The sequence below is a fragment of the Gadus morhua genome, chromosome 21 (genome assembly GCF_902167405.1).
Source record: "Gadus morhua chromosome 21, gadMor3.0, whole genome shotgun sequence".
Taxonomy (NCBI): Eukaryota; Metazoa; Chordata; class Actinopteri; order Gadiformes; family Gadidae; genus Gadus; species Gadus morhua.
The window spans coordinates 10,422,373-10,443,326 of NC_044068.1; the positions used below are offsets into that span (position 1 = coordinate 10,422,373).

The window sequence follows — 20,954 nt, forward strand, 5'->3', positions numbered from 1 at the left end:
ATGGTTTATATTGTTATGATTATTTTGGTAGTTATATAATATATTTATCTATTTCATACTTGATTTAATATTTTAAAAAGATATTCATGAGGTTGTTTTATCATTTAAACATGCAAAATGGATTTGAGTTAGGGATTCACCTTATGTTTTCCTCTCTCTCTACATGTACAGTGTATCTAATCCATCTCTCTCTCTACATGTACAGTGTACCTAATCCACCTCTCTCTCTCTCTACATGTACAGTGTATCTAATCCATCTCTCTCTCTACATGTACAGTGTACCTAATCCATCTCTCTCTCTCCCTCTACATGTACAGTGTATCTAATCCATCTCTCTCTCTCTCTCTACATGTACAGTGTATCTAATCCATCTCTCTCTCTACATGTACAGTGTACCTAATCCACCTCTCTCTCTCTCTACATGTACAGTGTATCTAATCCATCTCTCTCTCTCCCTCTACATGTACAGTGTATCTAATCCATCTCTCTCTCTCTCTCTCTCTCTCTACATGTACAGTGTATCTAATCCATCTCTCTCTCTCCCTTTACATGTACAGTGTACCTAATCCATCTCTCTCTCTACATGTACAGTCTATCTAATCCATCTCTCTCTCTACATGTACAGTGTACCTAATCCATCTCTCTCTCTCTACATGTACAGTCTATCTAATCCATCTCTCTCTCTACATGTACAGTGTATCTAATCCATCTCTCTCTCTCTCTCTCTCTCTACATGTACAGTGTATCTAATCCATCTCTCTCTACATGTACAGTGTATCTAATCCATCTCTCTCTCTACATGTACAGTGTATCTAATCCATCTCTCTCTCTCTCTCTACATGTACAGTGTATCTAATCCATCTCTCTCTCTCTCTCTACATGTACAGTGTATCTAATCCATCTCTCTCTCTCTCTCCCTTTACATGTACAGTGTATCTAATCCATCTCTCTCTCTCCCTCTACATGTACAGTGTATCTAATCCATCTCTCTCGCCCCTCTCTCAGGGACGTGTCTCAGACCCGGATCTCCTCGCTGCCCACCGTCGGCATGGAGACGCTGCGGGAGCTGATGGCGCGCGAGGCGTGGGCGCTGAAGAAGCTTCCGCCCATCAAGACCTTCCAGCACCTGACCTCGGCCGACCTCACCTACCCCAGCCACTGCTGCGGCTTCAAGAACCTGAAGAAGAAGAGGGGGTAGGTCAAGTGGGCGGCGAAACGCTCAACGTTGAACGTGGTCGTAATGTGAAGAAAAGTATGAAAGATGTTCAAAGCGTTGACCGGTAAATAAATAGGACTCAAAAGGGTTAAAAGTGTGAATGTGACTGTTAAAGGGTTAAAGGAAAGTGTCAAGGCTTGAATATGGTAGGAAAAATTATTTGAAAAGGATTACCTTGGTAGAATTTCTTTTAAGAGTTAAGTATTCAACTTTTCAACCAAAATAATATAAATCTATAAATATAAAATAAAACGATTAGACAGTTAGAGTCTAATCGAGAAGTGGTTCAATGAGGTTTTAATGTAATAAACGGTAAAAAAATAAATTGGAGAAAAAAGTTTAACAAGATGTTAAAAGGTTTATGAAAAAACAACTAACGAGGGCCACGCTCCAAACTCCTATGGCAAGACTCCAAAACGTAATTCGGCTAGCATGGTGTGTGTTTGTGTGTGTGAGTGTGTGGGTCCAGTGAAGGGCAAACATTTGTGTGTACAAGTGTGTGTATGTGTGTGCGAGCATGTGTGCTGTGGACGATTTCCCAGCGAGCGAGGCAGCTGTACTTACATGGTGTGGATTCTGGCGTGGATTAAATCAACTTCTCGGACACGTTTACCTAGAACTCTGAGCGGCCCCGAATTACCGTCACTCATTCCTGGTATGGAAGCGAGCGAGCTCAAGACAGACAAATGACGACGCTCTCTAAACAGGAACGGCTCCTCTTTAACTGCTTGTATAAATCATTGGACTGTGCACTTGACCACTGTCAAATATGTCGTTGGCAGGCAGGCAGGCAGGCAGGCAGGCAGGCAGGTGCGTCTGTCCGTGTCCGACATTATTCTTTATGACTTTGTCAAATTAGGTCAATCGACTCTTTGACGGACAGCTCCTCCCCGACGCGCGAGTCAGTGATTGGGTCCGCTGTGCTGACGTCTATTCCTCCCCACCCCCGCCCCTCTGCAGCTTCCTGGAGTACCTGTGTAACCTGACGGCTCTGTACGACCAACACCACAAACGCTCCGTGGGGCCCCCGCGCGTCACCTCGCTCCAGGGAGCAGGAACGCCAGAGAGCCCCCTGCCTGTCCCCCCGATGACGTCCCAAGACGACGTCGCGGACTCCCCCCGACTCAGGGAGGAGGGGGAGGAGGAGGAGGAGGCGTGGCGTCGGCGGCGGGGAGGAGACTTCCCTGGCAGCCTCCTCCACTACCACGCCTACTTCGGGGGCCAGGGGGGCGCCGACGAGGGGGTGGGCTTCGGCGAGACCCTGAAGAACGCACAGGAGGACGCGGGCCAGGACTTCGACAGCCGCTACGACTACGTGGTGTGCGAGGACGGCGAGGAGGTGACGTGCACGCCCGCGCCCGACGAGTTCAACCCCTGCGAGGACATCATGGGCTTCGGCTTCCTGCGCGTGTCCGTGTGGTTTGTCAGCCTGCTGGCCGTGCTGGGCAACGCGCTGGTGCTTCTGGTGCTGCTCACCAGCCACTACAAGCTCTCCGTGTCCCGCTTCCTCATGTGCCACCTGGCCTTCGCCGACCTGTGCATGGGCGCGTACCTGCTGCTCATCGCCTCGGTGGACCTGCACACGCGCTCCGAGTACTTCAACCACGCCATCGACTGGCAGACGGGCGCCGGCTGCGGCCTGGCGGGCTTCTGCACCGTGTTCGCCAGCGAGCTGTCGGTGTACACGCTGACGGCGATCACGCTGGAGCGCTGGTACGCCATCACCTTCGCCATGCGGCTGGACCGCAAGCTGCGGCTGCACCACGCCGCCACCGTCATGCTGGGCGGCTGGATGGGCTGCCTGCTGCTGGCGCTGCTGCCCCTGGTGGGCGTGAGCAGCTACCAGAAGGTCAGCATCTGCCTGCCCATGGACACGCGCTCGGCGGCGGCGCAGGCCTACATCGTGTCCGTGCTGGTGCTCAACATCGCGGCGTTCGGCGTGATCTGCGGCTGCTACGTCAAGATCTACTGCGCCGTGCACAACCCGCACTACCGCTCGGGCTCCAAGGACACCAACATCGCCAAGCGCATGGCCGTGCTCATCTTCACAGACTTCCTGTGCATGGCGCCCATCTCCTTCTACGCCATGTCCGCCGTGCTGGACCGCCCGCTCATCACCGTGTCCAACTCCAAGATCCTGCTGGTGCTCTTCTACCCGCTCAACTCCTGCGCCAACCCCTTCCTGTACGCCATCTTCACCAAGGCCTTCCGGGGGGACGTCTTCATCCTGCTCAGCAAGGTGGGCCTCTGCCAGCGGCAGGCCCAGCTGTTCCGGGGGCAGACCGTGTCGTCCAAGGGGGGCAGCAGCGCCACCGCCGCCACCTGCCAGTGGTGGCGGGATCGGGGCGGGGAGGACAAGAGGATGAAGAAGAAGAAGAAGAAGGGGAGGATGGCGGGGAGAGGGGCAGCCGGAGGAGGAGGAGGAGGAGGAGGAGGAGCAGGAGGAGGAGGAGGCGGCGGGGATCAGGAGGAGACGCCGATCCACCGGAGACGGGACGAGTCGTCGGGACACAGCAGCCAGCAGCCCCTCAGCAGCCAGCAGCCCAGCCCGGAGGAGAGCGGGACTCTGGACACGTGATCCCATGCAGAGCGTCCCGCCGAGCAGGGGTAGAGGAGACGGCAGTGGGGGCTGGTCCGGGCGTGGGAGAGGGGCCGGACGGACGGATGGATGGACAGACGGAGGAGGACGGAATGGTTCTGCGAGAGTTAAACAGGAGGCTCGGAGGCCCCAGGGCGGGGGCTGGGGTTCACAGGTGGGGTTCAGCTGTTTTCACCATCTCCAGCCTGGGAAGATCATACGGCCGGGCCACTTGTTGGACAGTATCGCGTGTCACGGAAATATGTGACATCGGCTTCGTCTCACTTTGGTTTGTTATTTTTTTCTATTGGAGGAGTTAACGTTTTAGCGCAATGTTTACAAAGAAAGGGACACACACCCGTATAGATGTATACTGTGTAGCCTAAAGAAAGGGAATTACAATTTTAAAAGCCTTATATTATAAAGTAAACGCAGGGAAGACTTGAATTCTCTTTTTATGTGCTTTTGTTGAGTCGAAAGACAGAAGGCGCGTCCCTAATAGTGACATTTTACTCTTGTACATGTTGTAAATAAAATGACCTATGTTTCTAATTAAATGGACAAGAATTAATATCTGACCTCCGGGATTGCTTTATCCAAAGCTCTTTTTTTTAAAACTGGAAGTGAACATTATGACTTAACATTAAAATGTAACCAGAGTGGTTGAATAAACCAGCCTAATGGAAATGTATACATGGTGAACGGTGCCACTGATGTGAATAGCAGTTACAAGTACTTCACCAGGAGAAGTTGACTCTGAAAACTCAAAGCTAATGGGACTTGGCCCTTCACTTAAAACTAATCCTCTTTCACCTCTTTTTTGTTTTTGGACCGCTGGTCCCTTGTCCTTGTTCCTGTGATGTTTTATACATACACATAATTGGCCTGAATGGTTATATAAATCATATTTTAGAAAAAATAATTCATCATCCCTCGAACACACATCATTGAATTAAACAAATAACCAAGTGTGGATTTTCATTAGCAATTTTCAAAAGAAATGAGAGATGGGTAGGAAAGTCAAAAAAAAAATCCTCTGAAGCCCTTTTTCTCTGCGTTGGAATGCTCTGGTTGTTATTCCTAGCACGGTGGTGATATTTTTCCCCCTTTTACATAGCCAGAGACTTATACAATCAGAGCCCATCGTTTTACCCTTTTCCTGCGAGAGCTTTAAGCAAACAGACCGGCTGGGTCTGTTTGATCCGTAACGTGCAGGACCTGCGATATTTACGCTATTACGCGTTAAAGGACGCGCTGCGCCCATAGCGGCTTAACATCTGGTTAGAATTTCATCGGCGGTGTGTGTGACACTTCTTTTTTTCTTTAAAAGAAACGTACAGACCCACGCGGGGTGGGTTTGCGAGATACTTTCCTGGGGGGAAAAAAGGTAGAATTTCTTTTATTATTCACTCGCAGGGACCGCTCGGAGGAAAGAGATGTGTTGACCACTCATCTGGACAGTTGGTTTCAGTTTGGGGAAAGCAGTGGGGTGGGGAATGCCTAACTCTGCTTGCCCTGCTCCACGTTCTCTCCCGAATCACTCAGGCTAAACGGTAGAGACTGCAGCGGTGGAATGTTCTCTTAATTGTTTATTAGATGTGGCATCTGCTCGCAGGGGTTCCAGAAAATGACACGCACCATAAATCCGCGGGCCCCCCCAGCCCCCCCGCTGACTACCAGTAGCTTACATTGTTTTCCGGCTCAATGTTTTGGATTTTTTTTTTCAAAAAGCTTCTAATGTCGAAGTGTTATTGCAGTGCAGAATGTATTGAGCTGTGCTATTGATCTGGGGAGAAGCAAAGGGTCTGAGCGGTTCTCAAACACAAGTGTTTGTTGTATTATTCTATTAGTGTGTGTGCATGTGTGTCTGAAAAAAGGTCAATTAAAAAAAAAATGGGGCATTGTGAGTGACTGCATGTCTGTACGTAAACGTATCTTGAACAAAAACAAGCATTTCTGAGGCATTGGCTAATGTTCTTCCATGTTCACCTGTGTTCCCGAGTGCCCTCTCTATACCACAGATCCAATGCACATATTTTCCAAAACCTATTGATTTCACTCCCCTCCAAGTCACACTGATTATCTTCGATTATCTTCGATTGCAGCGGGCCTCCGCCCAAAACACATTCACAGTCCGGCGAGGTTGCTGCAATCTCCGAGCCATCTCGGGGAGAACCATCATCGCCTTGCCATAACACAATCCTGTCTTTCCGTGGGATGAACCTGACCACAGAGAGAGGGAGTTCAGCCTCTGGCAGCAGGGCCAAAACCCATCGACCAAGACCTTCTCCTTCCAGAAGGATTCCTTTCAACATGCTGCGCCATATCCCTGGTTCTCAAGCCCGCCCGATCATTCCTCTGCTGCCCTGTTGTTTTCTGAGCTGTTCGTTGAATAAGGCCAGACTGGGCCGTGTGATGACTGGGCTTGGGGCTAGTCAAGATAGGGGTGTACCGGTACCTAGGTTCGATCCCTGTTGTTCGCAGTATTAGCCTGTGATGGCCTCCATGAGCAGTGTCCTAACCCCCTAACCACTATGACCGCCTCAAATGACTAAATATAAAGAGTCAATAATATTGCTCTACTCCAATGATTGCTCATGTAGCTGAACTGAAGAAGGGGGAGGAAGAAACCACCAGAGGCGGTGGGAAAGGGGAGCCGGGAGGCCAACCACGTGAGGTGTTCCAGCCCTGAGATCAGCACACGGCTCCTTTACAAGGCTCCTACGTTTTTTGCCAAATCAACCCAGGCAATCCATTCATCCGTCCAGATTTCGGCACCACTGTCAACACAGCATCCCTGATTTCACAGGGCCTTGGAGCATGTTGGCCCCCATGCCCAGCGGACTCGAACCACTGCCCTTCAGGGATCAAGTCCCTCTCATTTGGTGTCCGACTCGAGGAGCTCTCAGGTGGTCAGTGGAGCTAACACCTGAACGCTTAATAATGAAAACAAGAAGTCCTCAGGCAGGTCCTAAAAAAAAACGTACAAAAACTAGCAAACAAATCTACCTTTCTTTATAGAGCTCTGTACGGTCACTTTTGAAGTGCAGGTGTTACTTCTGTTTTCAGCTTTTCCCTCACAACTGATAACGTTTGGACCATTCAAAGTTGAACTACCAATATCTCAAACACACCAAGGCATGCGTTACTCTCTATATTTATTCTGCGTAGAGCAGGGGTCCATGGTGGGATGAGAGCGTTGTTGCGGTGAGAGAAGGTGACCTCAGAATTGGAAAGGATGTGACAGTCACTTCTTAAATTACAAAGCAGTCCCCAGTGCTGGCTGAGGTTATAATATAATTACATTTTAAATAAATCAACCAAAAAAAGCTAACTCTCTCAAGCCCTAAATCGACAAATTCATCTCTACTTCAACTATAAACTTAATGTGGGCAGTGGACTAGGTAGGTGTCAAGCTATTATGAGAATTATGGTAATTAAAATCATTATTACTATGTTCATGTCTATTTCCCCAAGAACCCACCAACTGTTAAATATACTCAAGACTTAAAAAGCCTACAGAGGCCAAAAAAATTACAGGCCAAAAGAAATACAGGAAATAAGGAATGACCATTAGAAAAGAATAAAGACCCCTTTGTCTGATAGACCTGCAAGAATTCACATTTTTTAAACGGGAGACCCTTGACTTGTGACTGGCTGGGACTCTTACGGAGCAAAGCTGTGTTACTAATGGGACATACTTTGTCGGTTACACAGGTGCACACAAAACCAGGCAGTGTTTATGAGTCAGACAGAAAACCAACGGGGGCTCGTTAAAATAACCAAGAAAAGGGAAAATAAAAGCGTAGGCCTAATGGTTCCTCCGCCGTCTTTTGTCTTTTGAGTGGCCAAGGAGGGCATAGGAGACAAAAAATATACACATGAACACAAGGGGCTACTTCACCTGAAGTAGCTTGAGATCTGGCCGTCCTCTAGTGGAGAGAGGAGTATCTGTTGAGACATAAAGCAACATCGGGCTGACGTCTGACTCCTACCCGGCTCCCAGTTACCATCAAGGGCCCGAAAGCCCCTGCTGTTAGAGGCCTGGCGAGACCAACTGGCAGTGCCAGGCCACTGTCTCGCTCGCTAACCTGAAGGAAACGGAGGGTTTTAGTACAGGAGGGTGGGTGGCAATGGTGCAAAAAACTATACAGCTCAGTGTTCTTGTACTGAATACCTTATAGAACGTATCTAAATTTAGATATAATTTAAAAAGTAAAAAATCATAAACAATCTCTTACCGACTAACTTTTACCGTTTAGTAAAGATGCTTTTACCCGAAGCAAAGACGCACGTCAAAAAGGAGCTGATAGGCGTTTAGGATGCCCATCGGGGGACTGAATACGATGGGGTTCAAACCCCAAAACCTTGGTAGTGAGACGTACGCACCCAATGTCATTAAGATTTACATTTATTTCAAATGTTCACACCAAAATAAAAATAGACAAAAAATAAGCATCAGTGCATTTTTTTTATTCAACCGTATAGCAAAACAAAAAAAAAGTCTAAACACCTCCTTCTATAAAGCGCTTTTCCAAGTTACGATGTCCGTGAATACAAACAATCATTTATTGAATAATAATAAAAAATTAACAGTAAAAGAAGCAGATACATTTTCTGAACAATTATTTGAACAGCAGTTGGAACAAACACAGACAATGTGGAGCAAGAGTGAAAAGCAGAGGATACATCGTAAGAGACAGTAAAAGCTCATATACTATGAATATCGCAAAAATGCCTCAACAAAAATCCATAGTATAAAAAGGCACACATAAGAAACATTAGGGGCTGGGAGTTGAAAAGGAAATATCAGCAAATATTGAACGGTTACATATTTCAGTGATGTGTGCAAAAGCCCAAATTCAAGTTTTTAACCGATTTTTACTTGAGTTATATTCGGTTTTTTTTACCAGTGTTCTACCCCAGAATGTATTTAACCTTGTCTTGGCACTTTAAATGTGTTGATTAGTGACGATGGACCATCCACAATGGATTTGTGTTCAGCAAAAAAAAAACAGTCAAAGAGTAACATGTTTGGAGTTATTTGTTGTACAGTCTTGACTTAGAAAGTAGAAAGTTTCAACAGTTTTTTTGCATAACAATATGCTGATTGGTTATAATATCGTTTTTTGATCCAGTATTTGTGCATTCCTAGAGTCTTGGCTATTTCTTCAACAAAGCATACTACTCTAAACCACACACGTTTAGCAAACAACCATTTAACCCGAAAATGCAACAATTTACCCCCAAAAAAACCACATTACCCTATCTCAACTCATTCCACCGGGGGGGGGGGGGGGGGGGGGGGGGGTTAGGGTGGGCCATAAACAGACTTTTGTGATAGCCCAAAAGCTTTTAACTCGAATTTGATAGAAAAACATTTGATTTTAAAAAAACATGTTTAAAATGTAAAACAAAAAAGAAAACTGTGTGGGAGAGCTAGATAAGAGGAAATCGTGTGAAACCAGCTCCAAAACAAGGAACACTTATGATGTAAGAGCACTGTTTGGTGCAGGTTAGCAACCCCTTTGCAAGCACAACCTCTGATGAGCTTTCAGGAGCAAATAGAAGAAACGAAGAAAGAAAAACAGCCGTTGGTGAGCTCTGACCTTACAGACTGGGATTGGGGTGAGGAGGAGGTCGCCTCGAGTGACTTACTCTTCTGGGTGGGGAAGGGACGGTGAGGACACAACACACAAACCCAACACACCTTCAGTTGAGCACTCAAGGGTACACGCACACACACACACACGCAGACACACGCACACGCTTATTTGAGCACACTGTGGCTATGAGCAACCTCGAATGACTTCACGACACACCATTTGACTGTACAGTGCAAATTAGACGGATGGAGAAGTGGGTTTTAAGAGCAAGAAAGACCAATCAGAAGATTTATTTTGGACTAGTAAGTTTGATTTTGTACAGTTGATTATCGTTTGTTTTTTCTCCCATGAGGCCAGAAGCCTGGGGAAAACACATCGACGACAACTGTTCATTTTTGGGGGGGATTTAGCATCAAGTAGATAATAGAAAAAAATATATATACTTCACACAATTGGTTATTCTACTGTTAATATTAATTTTTTGCTTTAATACCCTTCATCAAAAATAGCTCTAAAAGTACTTAAAATATGGTTGTCAATGAACATTGGAAGAATGGAACATTTTAAAGTTGATGAATTGTTGGAAATGTGGATTCACTCGAGGACACCAACTATAATGCCTCCCAAACAGTTGATCCCGGCCGCTAAAAAAGAAAAGAAAGGCAGCAATTTTTTTTTACCGGTGGACCCAAAAGGTCATCAGATGAGAGCGAAGATTCCCAGGAGAATTAGCATAGGCTCTTTCAGGGCGCCGCAACCGATCGATGGCGGGGCGAAGGGGGGGGGGGAGTGACCTTGGCACACTGCGCCAGTAAGCTACTTCACGGATGTGATGGGAAATCAATTTGGACAAGAATCTCAAGAGGAGGAGGCGGCCTGAAAAGAGGACGACTAAAATAAAAACATGAATCCTGTCCGTTCCCGGACCGCCTCGGCCTCTCGTCCCACAAGGCTTGAAGGTCTGCTCGGTTCTGCACTTCACCGGCTCAGACTTTAGTTCAGTATCTTTTTCAAACCCGGACTCCTGAAGTAGATCTGGTTGCTCGGACACCGGGTCCGGGGGGGTAGCCCGGCGGGAGCGCGTCACCGGAAAAGAGGAGTTCCAAAGTTTGGCTCTCTAGGTTGATCAAGAGCCCATTGTTTCTTCTCCGTGCGGTCGCTGTTCATTCACCACTCTGCGTCTCCGATAGCCTTGGAGAACACATAGTCTTTGCCGTTGAGGTTCATGATTCCGTCCTTCAGGTGGAACTTCCACTTGTTCTTGCTTCTGTGGATCTGGGGGGGTATGAATGGTTTGGGGTTAGAGGTGGATACTCACACCATGGTTTCCCATAGCTTAGGCGGCCACCTAAGCCTGCTGCCTTAACTATGTTGCGAAGATAAATAATTATATATATATATATATATATATATATATATCATACTATAGTATAAAGTATTTCATGCCCTCTGTATCAAGAAAGACTTGCGGAACAGGCTACAGGGCAACAGTCTGACAGCCTGCATGAAAATAAGAATAAATGGTCCACCTGTAAAAGAGTCTACGCCCCCGGTCAGACAAAACTCCCCGTCTCCCGCCAAAACCAACCACCTTAACTAACACATTATCTGTGGGAAAACCTGTACACCCTATGTGTCTAAAGTCCAACAACTTGCGTCTCCCTCATTTTTGTTGAAGAAAAGCTTGGTCTGACTCTACATGAGCATCGAGTGTATGAACCACCAAACTCTCCTCAAAGCAAGGGGTCGCTCGCAAAGCGTTGCACAAGACTGGAGAAGCAGTCGAATCATCAACACAAGGGCATACGTGTGAGGATGTTGGGGATAAAAGTGTGACTGCTTCAGGAACGTAGATCTTGATTAAAGAACATAAGGTTTTGTCAAAAGGGTCAAGGGTGACCATTACCACATGAGTAGTACATAATAGGAGTACTTTCAGCAACCCTCAGTAGTATTCGCACTTTCTTAATGACTCCGCTACGGGTGCAGGCGTGTGTGGTTCTGACCTTGTCGTACTGGCACACAACTACATTCTCTGTGTCAAACAGCTCCTGGTCCTCTTCGTCGCTCACATCGTCTTCACTGTTCAGCGGCTCCTGAGAATGGGATGGGGGGACGGGGGGGGGGGACATGGTCATCACAGACTGTCTCTACACTTCAATGTCTACCACTCTGTTCACACATGCATCAAAATGGTTTAGTTTCGGCCCACCGGGTGGCGGTCACATGATCCCGTACCTCTTCCACCTGCCCGTCCTCCCCACCGTCCTTTTCCTTCTCCTCCTCTTCGTCCTCGTCGTACTCCTCCTCCTCCTCCTCGTCTTCCTCCGAGGAGGTGTCCCCCGGCCCGTCCACCTGCAGCATCATGGGAGGCTGCTGCGGCTGCTGCTGCTGCTGCTGCTGCTGCTGCTGGGTGACCTGCGCTACCGCCCCCTGGACCTGCTGCACCTGTTGCACTTGCTGGACTTGCTGCACCTGCTGGACTTGCTGCACCTGCTGCACCTGCTGGATCTGTTGGACCTGCTGGATCTGCTGCACCTGTCCCGTGGGCACCTGGCCCGGCTGGGAGGCCATGGCCTGCATCACCTGGCAGGAAGGAGGACGAGGACATCATGAGAACAGGGTTTGATGTGAGGAAAGGAAGCAAAAAAGAAAGGAGAGAGAGTGTAGACTACAAAATAAACAACAAAAACGAAAATGGTGTCCCCTCCGGTTCAGGATCAACCGGGAGCAGTCTTAAAGATCCAATGGCATGAAAATGTCACTTAACAGAGGTTCTCTAACATTAATACGAGTTTCCCTAGCCTGCCTGACTATGGTCCCCCAGTAGCTAGAAATGGCGTTAAGTGTAAAACGAGCACTAGGTATCCTGCTGCCTTTGAAAAATGAAAGCTCAGACGCTCCGATTTCGAATTTGGCCTCATAAATCGTCGAATTTGGCCTCATAATCCCTTTCTCCTCCATGTCGTCTACTTCAGATTGATGTGGAAGTGGAAGAACCAGAGACTTTGAAGAAGCTGACGCAGACATTTGAGATCCATAATATCGTCTGGAGGCGTACACAGCTTTTGGCCGTGATAGTATATATTATATAGATATCTTTGTATAATATGATATTATTTAGATGTAGAGCTCCAGGACTCCCGCCGGAGCACCCAGAGTGTTCTAGAATATTTACAGGACACGGCAAAAAGCTGTGTGCGCCTCGCCATTGCGATACATCCACTGTAAACACGAGTGCATGGTATCGTGGCCGCAAGCTGCCCAGGGCCACACCCCCACCCCTCACATTGACCTGCCTCTAAACAAAAACAGCACGTTTGAGGGAAGCTCATTGTAGGACTGGCTCATAGTGGCTGTTATTCTGCACCACGGCGGAATTTCTTGAACGTCTTCAAATACTGTATAAAGGGCCCACTAACACCTATATATACGCATCCATAAAGTAGCATGCCATGGGACCTTTAAGTGGCTTGTGCAGAAGCAGGCGCAGTTAACCCGGGACAAATACTCTCGCAGCACACTTTACTCACTTTTTGCCAATGGATGGCTAAGCCTTACTAACAACCTCACATTTTCTTCTGTTTTCTTCTGCTCTCTCTCTTACAAAATCTGGATTCTTGCCTAAAGCAACTTCACCGATACAGACTATACATTGTCATATATCAAATATAAAACAACCTTAATGATACAGAACAAAGATTAAAGACTAGTGCCTTATCATCTATTGTACTTCGACCTTGATATACACAAAAGTGATCTACTGTTTTATTTTTTTATATGATATTAATGCCTATATCCATTAATATGATATTAATGCCTTTATCCAGTACCTGCTGGTTCCCCTGGACCTTGTTCCCAGAGGCGAGGACCAGCTGCTGGGGCTGGATGATGACCCCCGTCTGCTGGGGTAGAGCTCCCTGCATCGGAGCGAGGACCTGGGCACACGGACCACAAGGTACACTTAACATGGACCTTTGAATGTACTGTGTCTCCGCACCCAGGAGGGTACAGACAACCGTCTATAAGGACCAGAGCACTGACTCCCTGTGAAGACATGTTCTATTGACTAGGCTACCTTTATCTTTTGCATTTTTTTTTTGACTTATTTAAACTAAATGTGGCGAGAAATGAGGGTGGGTGATTGTGTAATGAGGATCACTTTCATAATCAGCATCCCTCCCTGAATGTTATCTTGGGTTGGTGGGCATGCATCACAATGAAAATGACTGCATTTATTTTCTTGCATTGAACACTTATTTGGAAAAAGTAATCTTCTACACAATTATGAATCGAGTTAAACAGATCATTACCATTCAGGCTCGTCGCTCGTTAGAAAAATAAACTAAACGCTGATTTGCATATAAACAACTATTGAGGTTGTTGCACACTGATTCTGTTGACAGCCATTAAAACCTAATCAAAATTCACTAAGTTCACTTCCAGCTTTTATTTTCACACTATTTTTCAATATGAAATGTAAACCTATCAATTCCCTTTGTTTTGGCACATAGCACTGAAGTTTGTATTCACTAACCAAAAATAAAACGCACGATTAATTAAATATAACTCTTTAGCTCCCCCTAATGACCAGATATAAATAACACCTGTGCGCCTTCTCCCTGCACCAATAGACACACTGGAACAGCCACCCAGCACCTAAATCTGTCCCTACAGTCACCTCCTGATAAAGGAGGTTACAAGTGAGTGACCCCTGTTTGGTCTTGCGCAAAGTAGCAGTGAATGCTTTGCAGGGGAAAAACGTATACACGGGACAAATGAAAGATAAAAAATGTCTTACAAAGGCTGTTCGCAAATAAGAAAAGTTTTGATCATTAACAGACTTCTAACTTTCAGAAATGACTTCATCCACTTTTTCTCAATCCCTGCCCCCCCCCCCCCCCCATCACTCACATACTCTGCCCGTAGTCAATAAAGCTTAAACTGACTTTTTTTAAACCAAGCCTGAGAACATAGTAGCTGGGCATGCATCACTGATGAAGTAGTCCCGTCTTGCTCAAATTAACTTGCAAAGCCTTTACATCGGTTCAGCGTGCCGACAGCTCTCTCTGTCAGCCGTGAGGACAGCCCAGACAACAGCCTAACCTTTCCCCGATCCCTGAACACACTCCAGGCCCTGATATAATCAACACGTTCCAAAATTTGCATTTAAAACTTTAAACCCGAAAAACCTTAATCCCTACTAAGCCGCAAATAAACTGCCCTCCTTTAAGACTCATTGCTTCCCAGGGGCTTCATGTGAACACCACACCATAATCACCCAACGTATCCCTCCACCCCCACCACCACCACCACCCGAGCTCCAGAGAGGCTGGCTGTGCTGTACCAGACCAGGAAGGGGTGGAGGAGTAGGAGTATAAGGAGGAGGAGCGGGAGGAGAGGAGCGCTGCTTGACCTACCTGCGTGATGGGGCGTACCTGCTGAATCACAGGGGCCTGGACACCGCCCGGCTGCATCTGCTGCTGCAGGAGGATCTGCTGCTGGGGCTGCTGGATGATGTACTGGGCTCCGTTAGGGGCACGCACCACCTGTAGGATCTGGCCTGATGTAGGCGGGGGGGGGGGGGTTGTTCATTATCTGGGATTTATTACTACTGTAATAGCCCATGGTTGTAAGGGTGCATGTTTTATGACAGACTGGACCAATAAATCAACTTCCTTTGTAGGAAGTGGTTGGATACGTCGTATATTATCAGAAACACTTTCTGTGGAGGAAGTGGAACCACTTAAGGCTACTATTCAGCACTATGTGCTGGAACACTGGCTATGACGTGGATCGGACCACCATCTTAAAGGAGCGCTGTCAAGCTCGACTTCTGTTTCTAAAATGGCTGCATAAATATCTGTGTTGTGACAGAACTTAAACAATGATTGTAGACAAAAACAATTGTGGAAAAGTCAGACCACTGGCATTGAGTGCTCCATTGGTCGGACTGGGAAAACTAGAGTAGTCCAACTTCTGCGATTATTTTTCACGAAAAGGGATTTGAGTGTGGGAAACAGGACAGGGGCTGGAGTTTCTTACCTTGGCTTGTGATGAGCTGCTGGTAAGGGGTCACTCCAGTGGGCAGGGCAAGGGTTGCTGCAGTTGCTGCTGCACTCTAGTGGAGGAACAGGGAACAGACACAGGTTTACACACGTCCTCACCCTACCCGTTTGATTTATCCTAAACTGAATTCTGGGTCTCTACGGCTCTTTTATGTTGTTATGAAGATCCAATTAAAAGGGGAATCCATAAATATATATTTCAGCAAGGTTTTTATAAGCCGTGTTAACATAAGCCAAGAATGAATAAATCGAAGTTTGTTTAAGCATAAGAAAAAACTATCACTATCAGGGAAAGAGTTCCCTCGGTTTGAGCTTGAAGAGGACTTTTTGAAACACCAAGTACTGCGTGGGAACAAGAAACTGAATAAAGCAGATGGGCTTTTGCATGTCATCAACGACCAGCAAAGACAAAAGCAATGAAACAATAGTGTGTGTGTGTGTGTGTGTGTGTGTGTGTGTGTGTGTGTGTGTGTGTGTGTGTGTGTGTGTGTGCAGAGGCGGAAAATGAATGTTCCGTCGGTGTGTCTACGATGAGACAGTAAAGCCTTGTTCACACTCTTGTCTATATATGTGCAGTAATCCTCTTTAAAACGTTAAGTCTTGTGTGAGGTTCATCATTTCTTAAAGACCCCACTCCCCCCAGCACACATTTTCCACCATAATCCCCCCCCCTCCCTGGAGGAAAACCTTACACTAACGGCACTGTGGAACAGCATCTCACTTCCACAATATGACATGTACAACGTTATGTTAGCACAGGACAGTGTGTTAGCGGGAGGGGAATGTGATTAAATCCTAATTTCCCATCTGGGATTAATAAAAGTAAATCTCATTTTATCCTGTCGGATACGATAGGGAAGCGCCAGGAGTGACAAAACGTGCTTGTTCAGCTGTCGGGAAAGTTAACCAGACCAGCTTACTATGTCAAATGACCTAACCACGTCCCAAGGCTCTGTTGCGCATGCAAGTGCATCCCTGGATGGATGGCTGAATGTGGTGAAGCCTTGAATATGAAACCCGAGCGGCGTTTAGCTCACCATGCCGGTAGCACTCATATGCTGGAGGATCTTGGGATCCTGAACAATGACTTGCTGCTGGGGAGCTGCAGGCAGAGACAGAAAGACAACAATGATACATGATCAATATAGGATCAATATGTGATGAAGCACTCCTGCGGTGCAACAGATAACAATTACAGTTGACCGTAGGCGGTTGTAACATGAAGGTTCTTATAAATATAAACCTAAATAAACAGGTTCAACTCCCTGCCGTCATCCACCTTTTGCAAACCCCCCCACTCGCCAATCGCTCGGCCATGATTCTGCGTTGCCATGGAAACCAACAATCAATCTTGTCTGGCCGGTTGGTTGCTGTGTTGCAAGCGTGGGTGGGATAGGGGGTGGACTGAGAACCTGGCGACCAGACTTGAGTGGCTAGAGTGGCGTGGGCAGGCAGGGCCCGCCGCGTTGGGTGGGTGGGCTGACTGCGTAGGGCTTTGGACGGACGAGCACGGGGTGTGTAGATAGGTGTGGTTATTACTATTACGAACCATGGTAGGCGTGTGGGTTGAGTTTGTGAGGGTGGGTAGGCAGTCGGGCTGTATGATGAAAAAAACGATAACGTGATTATTTTGCTCAATATTGCCATCATTAATTGTGATTAACAGATTATTTTGATAGAATTTGCCACCCTGGCAACCACATTGCATTTCTCCCCATCAAACATTGAGTGGTAGTGAGCTCTGTGTGGTAGGGCTGAGACTGCAGCTGGGGTCTGCCTAGCATCAGTAGGACTGACGACTGACTGGTGTGGGTGGGTGGGTGGGTTGAGTTGCTGAGCTAGGGCTGTGGTCCCACTAGAAGGGGCGGCTGTGTCGGCGGGAGCGGCGGGTGGACGGTCAGCGCTGCGTTCTGACCTTGCTGCTGCAGCGGCTGGAGCATGTGTTTGGCGGCGGCGGGCTGGGAGGCCTGCTGGGCCTGCTGCTGGGCCTGCTGCGTGGCCTGCAGCGCCGCCTGCTCCTCCGTGTGGAAGCCCTCCACCGCCTTGGACTGCATCAGCTTGTTCTCCCAGAGCTGGGGGCGGAGCCAAAGGGTGCCGACACAGCATAGGAGAGGGGCGTGTGAGCGACGAACACAAGGATGCACCAAAGCGCAGGCGCCTCAATAACAGGAACCACTCCCTGGAAGTCGGCTGGCCGTCAACACTACACTGGTGTCCGATTTAAGGCAGGATGTTTGTGGAGCGTGGCCTTTAGTGGTCAACAGCGTACCATACTAAGCAGTATCGACTGCCATTCACGTTGGAAGATGAGGTTAAAACTGGCCTTTGAATGTTGTTATTAACACATTCACAGGGCTCTATGAATCCGCTTCCGTACATAGACAATTACATTGATGAGCCAGTGAACATCTGTGCATTGCACAACATTAGGCACAAGGCGCCTCTAAATTAAATGTATTATTATTATTATTATTATTATTAAGTGATGAGCATTAATCACTTAGAGATTAGTAGTATTTTGCTTATGGCTACGAATCGTTAGGCGGTCTGTTCGTATGCACGCAACTTTTAATGAGACCTTTCAAAATATTTTATTCTCGGCCTCATTTGTAAATCGCTTGGATAAAGGGTAATCTAGAATGCTTTGTGCCTGCTAAATGACTGAATGTCAGTGTGACTGCAAGTGTGTTTGTGATTGTGAGCAGAAGGTGGGAGGGGGTTAAGTAGATTTACCGTTTTCAATTCCAGCAACACCTGTTCGTCCACCCCCTCATCCAGGAACAGCTCTCTCACTTCGTTGATCACATCCTCGATCACGCCCCGATACAGTTTAGGCTGAGGAGGATTAGGGTAGAGAAAAGACACACATTCGATCAGACAGAAAAAGAATGAGAAAAGAGAGTACTTTCCCATGCGACAGAAGTCATTAATCAATATTACATACATATTATGGCACGAGTTTTATACATATTATATTACAATATAATATGCCGTTCGGAAATTTACACACAATTTTAATCTTTTCAATTTTGAAAATATTAATTTCTAATCCACATCAATAAACACAAGATTCAATATCTTGTGTTTAGTCTTACATAATTTCTTCATAGTTTTTAATAAAATACGATGGCTAATGGTTATAGAACGAGGAATAACAGCCACTACACATTCTATTATATCTAACTGGATGAATTTGTTGCGACGTGCCCATGTTAATGGACAATCCACAAAAAACAGACTGCCTTTTTGCAAGAAACTAAAGCGAATCAACTAATAAAGGCAACATTTCGGTGCGCGCTTTGCATTGCACCCCCAACACATAATCTGCTGGACTGCATTTGTCCGCAGCGACTACGTTCTAACCCTCCCCCTTGGTGCTCCTGCACTATTTAAGGCCGTCTGTCGTTTATATGGAGAGCCTGTGACGTAGCACCGAGTAGCACCTTCCCATCCCGGCCAGTCTATATTAGAGAGCCAATATGGCCGTATATAACCAGCGCGCCGAGGGGAGGAGGGCCAGAACCGGAGAGCTGTACTGGGGAGGCCATTTTACGGGGCGGCAAACCGACCGGTCGTCGCGTACATAATGTACAAATACGGGGCGATGGTGGCGGCTATTTGGATATTTTTTTTGCCTATTATGGGTGATAAGGTTCAACCCTTTATAATCGTAATGCTAGGGGCAGTTTATCGTTGGAGTGAAATGGGTAAATAGCGTGGAAAAGCCCGCTGAACCAGCCGTCTGCTCATGGAATGGTGGACAATGAGGTGCTCTGCGAAGCGAGTGACACTGCCGAAACGACTGCTGAAAACCATTTCCAGAAATTATTTATTTGCAGTGAATGAAAATGTGCTTGACGTACATCTGGAGAATCGTGTTAGTTAATGTAATAGATTTCGCCAATTGAAGTTTACTCTTGACAACTTGCTGCCTCTTCTAAAAAAAATAAAGCAATGACAAGCTGGATATGCAAGACTGAACACTTGGTCCCATTTGTTGCAAATCAACTAAAAGAGACTTAAAAGCTTCAATCTAAAACACTTACTCAATATCCAAAGTGGATTTCAAATGGTCTACATACCTTATATTTCTGATCAATTGTTTTTACCTAGTAAATTTCGAATTGGTTCAACATGTTTTAATCACGCTTATTTTAGATGTCAAAGTGTTCGAAAGTGTACGTCCCTACTACTTCACAATAAAAGGTCCTCCACAATTTTTCAGTACAACTTTTACCCCCAATCCTCCCACTGTCCTTAGAGATTGATCCTTACCACTGGGTTCGAGTTAGCCGAGCTCGCCATTATACGCGTAGTGTAAAAACCACACAAGAAATAGGCGAGAAATAAGAGCCAAAAATAACAAAAAATACTTTAAAACAACTGGGAACGGTCTCTAAAAGTAGCCGGCATCACTTTTTGTAAATAAAACACAGTTTTAGTCGGTCTTATTTACAATCCCGGGCCGAGTTCCCAGCCGTCCTTCGTCTGTCGACGTCCTCCTTTATATACTGAGCTATGGAGCTGCGAGTGCGCGAGACATAGGGCAGGCACAACCAACGGGCAACGCGAGACTTGGTGCGGGAATTCTTGTAACGTCAGAATCACTCGCTGGGAAATGTAGTTTATATGGAACTTCATAGAATACCTTTATATTTCAAATTGCTTTATGCGACACTAAATTAAGGGTTTTGTTTTAGATTATACACATAGGTCTAGTTTACAGTTTAAACGTCGATCTATCTGCCACACAAAGGCCTACTACATTTCAGTCTGTCTGACAAGAGCTTGCGTTTAAAATTTGGTTTTGTAATATCCTTTAATGTTTAAAACATTGTCTTCCCATATCTGTCTAGTTATATTTATCTGAGCAATGGGGCCTGTCCTCTACGATGTGTAGGTAGCCTACATATAAGCGTTCAGTTCAGTGTAGTAACTTAGTTTTTCCAGAAGAGAGCGATCACATCCCACACAGGAAATACAGTGGAACAAAAACATTTGAAGATATATTTTTGTTTCCCCTCTATGGCATGGATAGTAGGTCATATTTATCTCCATGTATAAGAAAACGAGTAAATCATAACACATACTTGAATAATTGCACAGGCTATGCCCATTGTCTGTCCCAAATGCACCCTCAAAAATGTGAAAGGAACATTTCCATAAAGTCTTTGTAATAAATTAAAGCTGACAGGCGAATGCGACTGCCACTTCTGTCTCCATGGAAACTTGCCTCCGTGGATATGAATGATATTGACCATAGAACCACTGCGCCTTGCATCAATTTGATTAATGCGACTCTCTAAAATGTTATGTATGTGTCACCACCAGCGAAATAATTTAATTTCAGTTATTGACAGGAATTTAAAGGCCCACCTGACATTATATTAATGCGCCATTCGCGCGTAACCCAATTTCCAGTCCCAGTGGAGCAAAACAACAAATAGTAGGTAGGCTACGAATGATAGTTGTGTGACATAAAGTTT

At 46.3% G+C, this 20,954-nt stretch overlaps 2 protein-coding genes across 6 annotated transcripts in view; one reads left to right on the forward strand and one right to left on the reverse strand.

Moving 5' to 3' along the window:
* tshr (thyroid stimulating hormone receptor) overlaps positions 1-4,466 on the forward strand; it is a 21,816-nt gene extending 17,350 nt beyond the window's left edge. The window contains exons 9-11 of the mRNA XM_030345362.1: positions 1,006-1,194; positions 2,177-3,608; positions 3,684-4,466. Coding sequence (XP_030201222.1) covers positions 1,006-1,194; positions 2,177-3,608; positions 3,684-3,794 — 1,732 coding nt within the window. The 3' untranslated portion in view covers positions 3,795-4,466. The remainder of the gene's footprint in view (positions 1-1,005; positions 1,195-2,176; positions 3,609-3,683) is intronic.
* Positions 4,467-8,246: 3,780 nt separating this feature from the next.
* Positions 8,247-19,970, reverse strand: gtf2a1 (general transcription factor IIA, 1). 5 transcript variants are annotated; one of them, XM_030345356.1, is made up of 11 exons: positions 19,744-19,970; positions 18,202-18,303; positions 17,384-17,540; positions 17,018-17,065; positions 16,506-16,570; positions 15,446-15,521; positions 14,839-14,963; positions 13,234-13,338; positions 11,639-11,986; positions 11,407-11,496; positions 8,247-10,675 (listed from the first exon to the last, which is right to left on the reverse strand). In XM_030345356.1, the coding sequence occupies exons 1-11, from the start codon at positions 19,771-19,773 to the stop codon at positions 10,568-10,570; spliced, it is 1,254 nt and encodes a 417-aa protein (XP_030201216.1). In that variant the 5' UTR covers positions 19,774-19,970; the 3' UTR covers positions 8,247-10,567. The 5 variants fall into 5 exon arrangements, with proteins under 5 accessions (XP_030201216.1, XP_030201215.1, XP_030201219.1 ...); XM_030345355.1 differs by having other exon boundaries at positions 14,821-14,963; XM_030345359.1 differs by having other exon boundaries at positions 14,821-14,963; positions 19,925-19,966.
* Between the last annotated feature and the right edge of the window lie 984 nt (positions 19,971-20,954).

Excerpts from the sequence above, each read along its gene's own strand:
- gtf2a1 (XM_030345355.1), bottom strand. The coding sequence starts at position 19,773 with ATGGCGAGCTCGGCTAACTCGAACCCAGTG. Across the intron at positions 17,541-18,201 it reads TGTTGCTGGAATTGAAAACG|CTCTGGGAGAACAAGCTGAT; the intron begins GTAAATCTACTT and ends CTCCGCCCCCAG. Across the intron at positions 16,571-17,017 it reads CAACCCACACGCCTACCATG|CTCCCCAGCAGCAAGTCATT; the intron begins GTTCGTAATAGT and ends CTCTGCCTGCAG.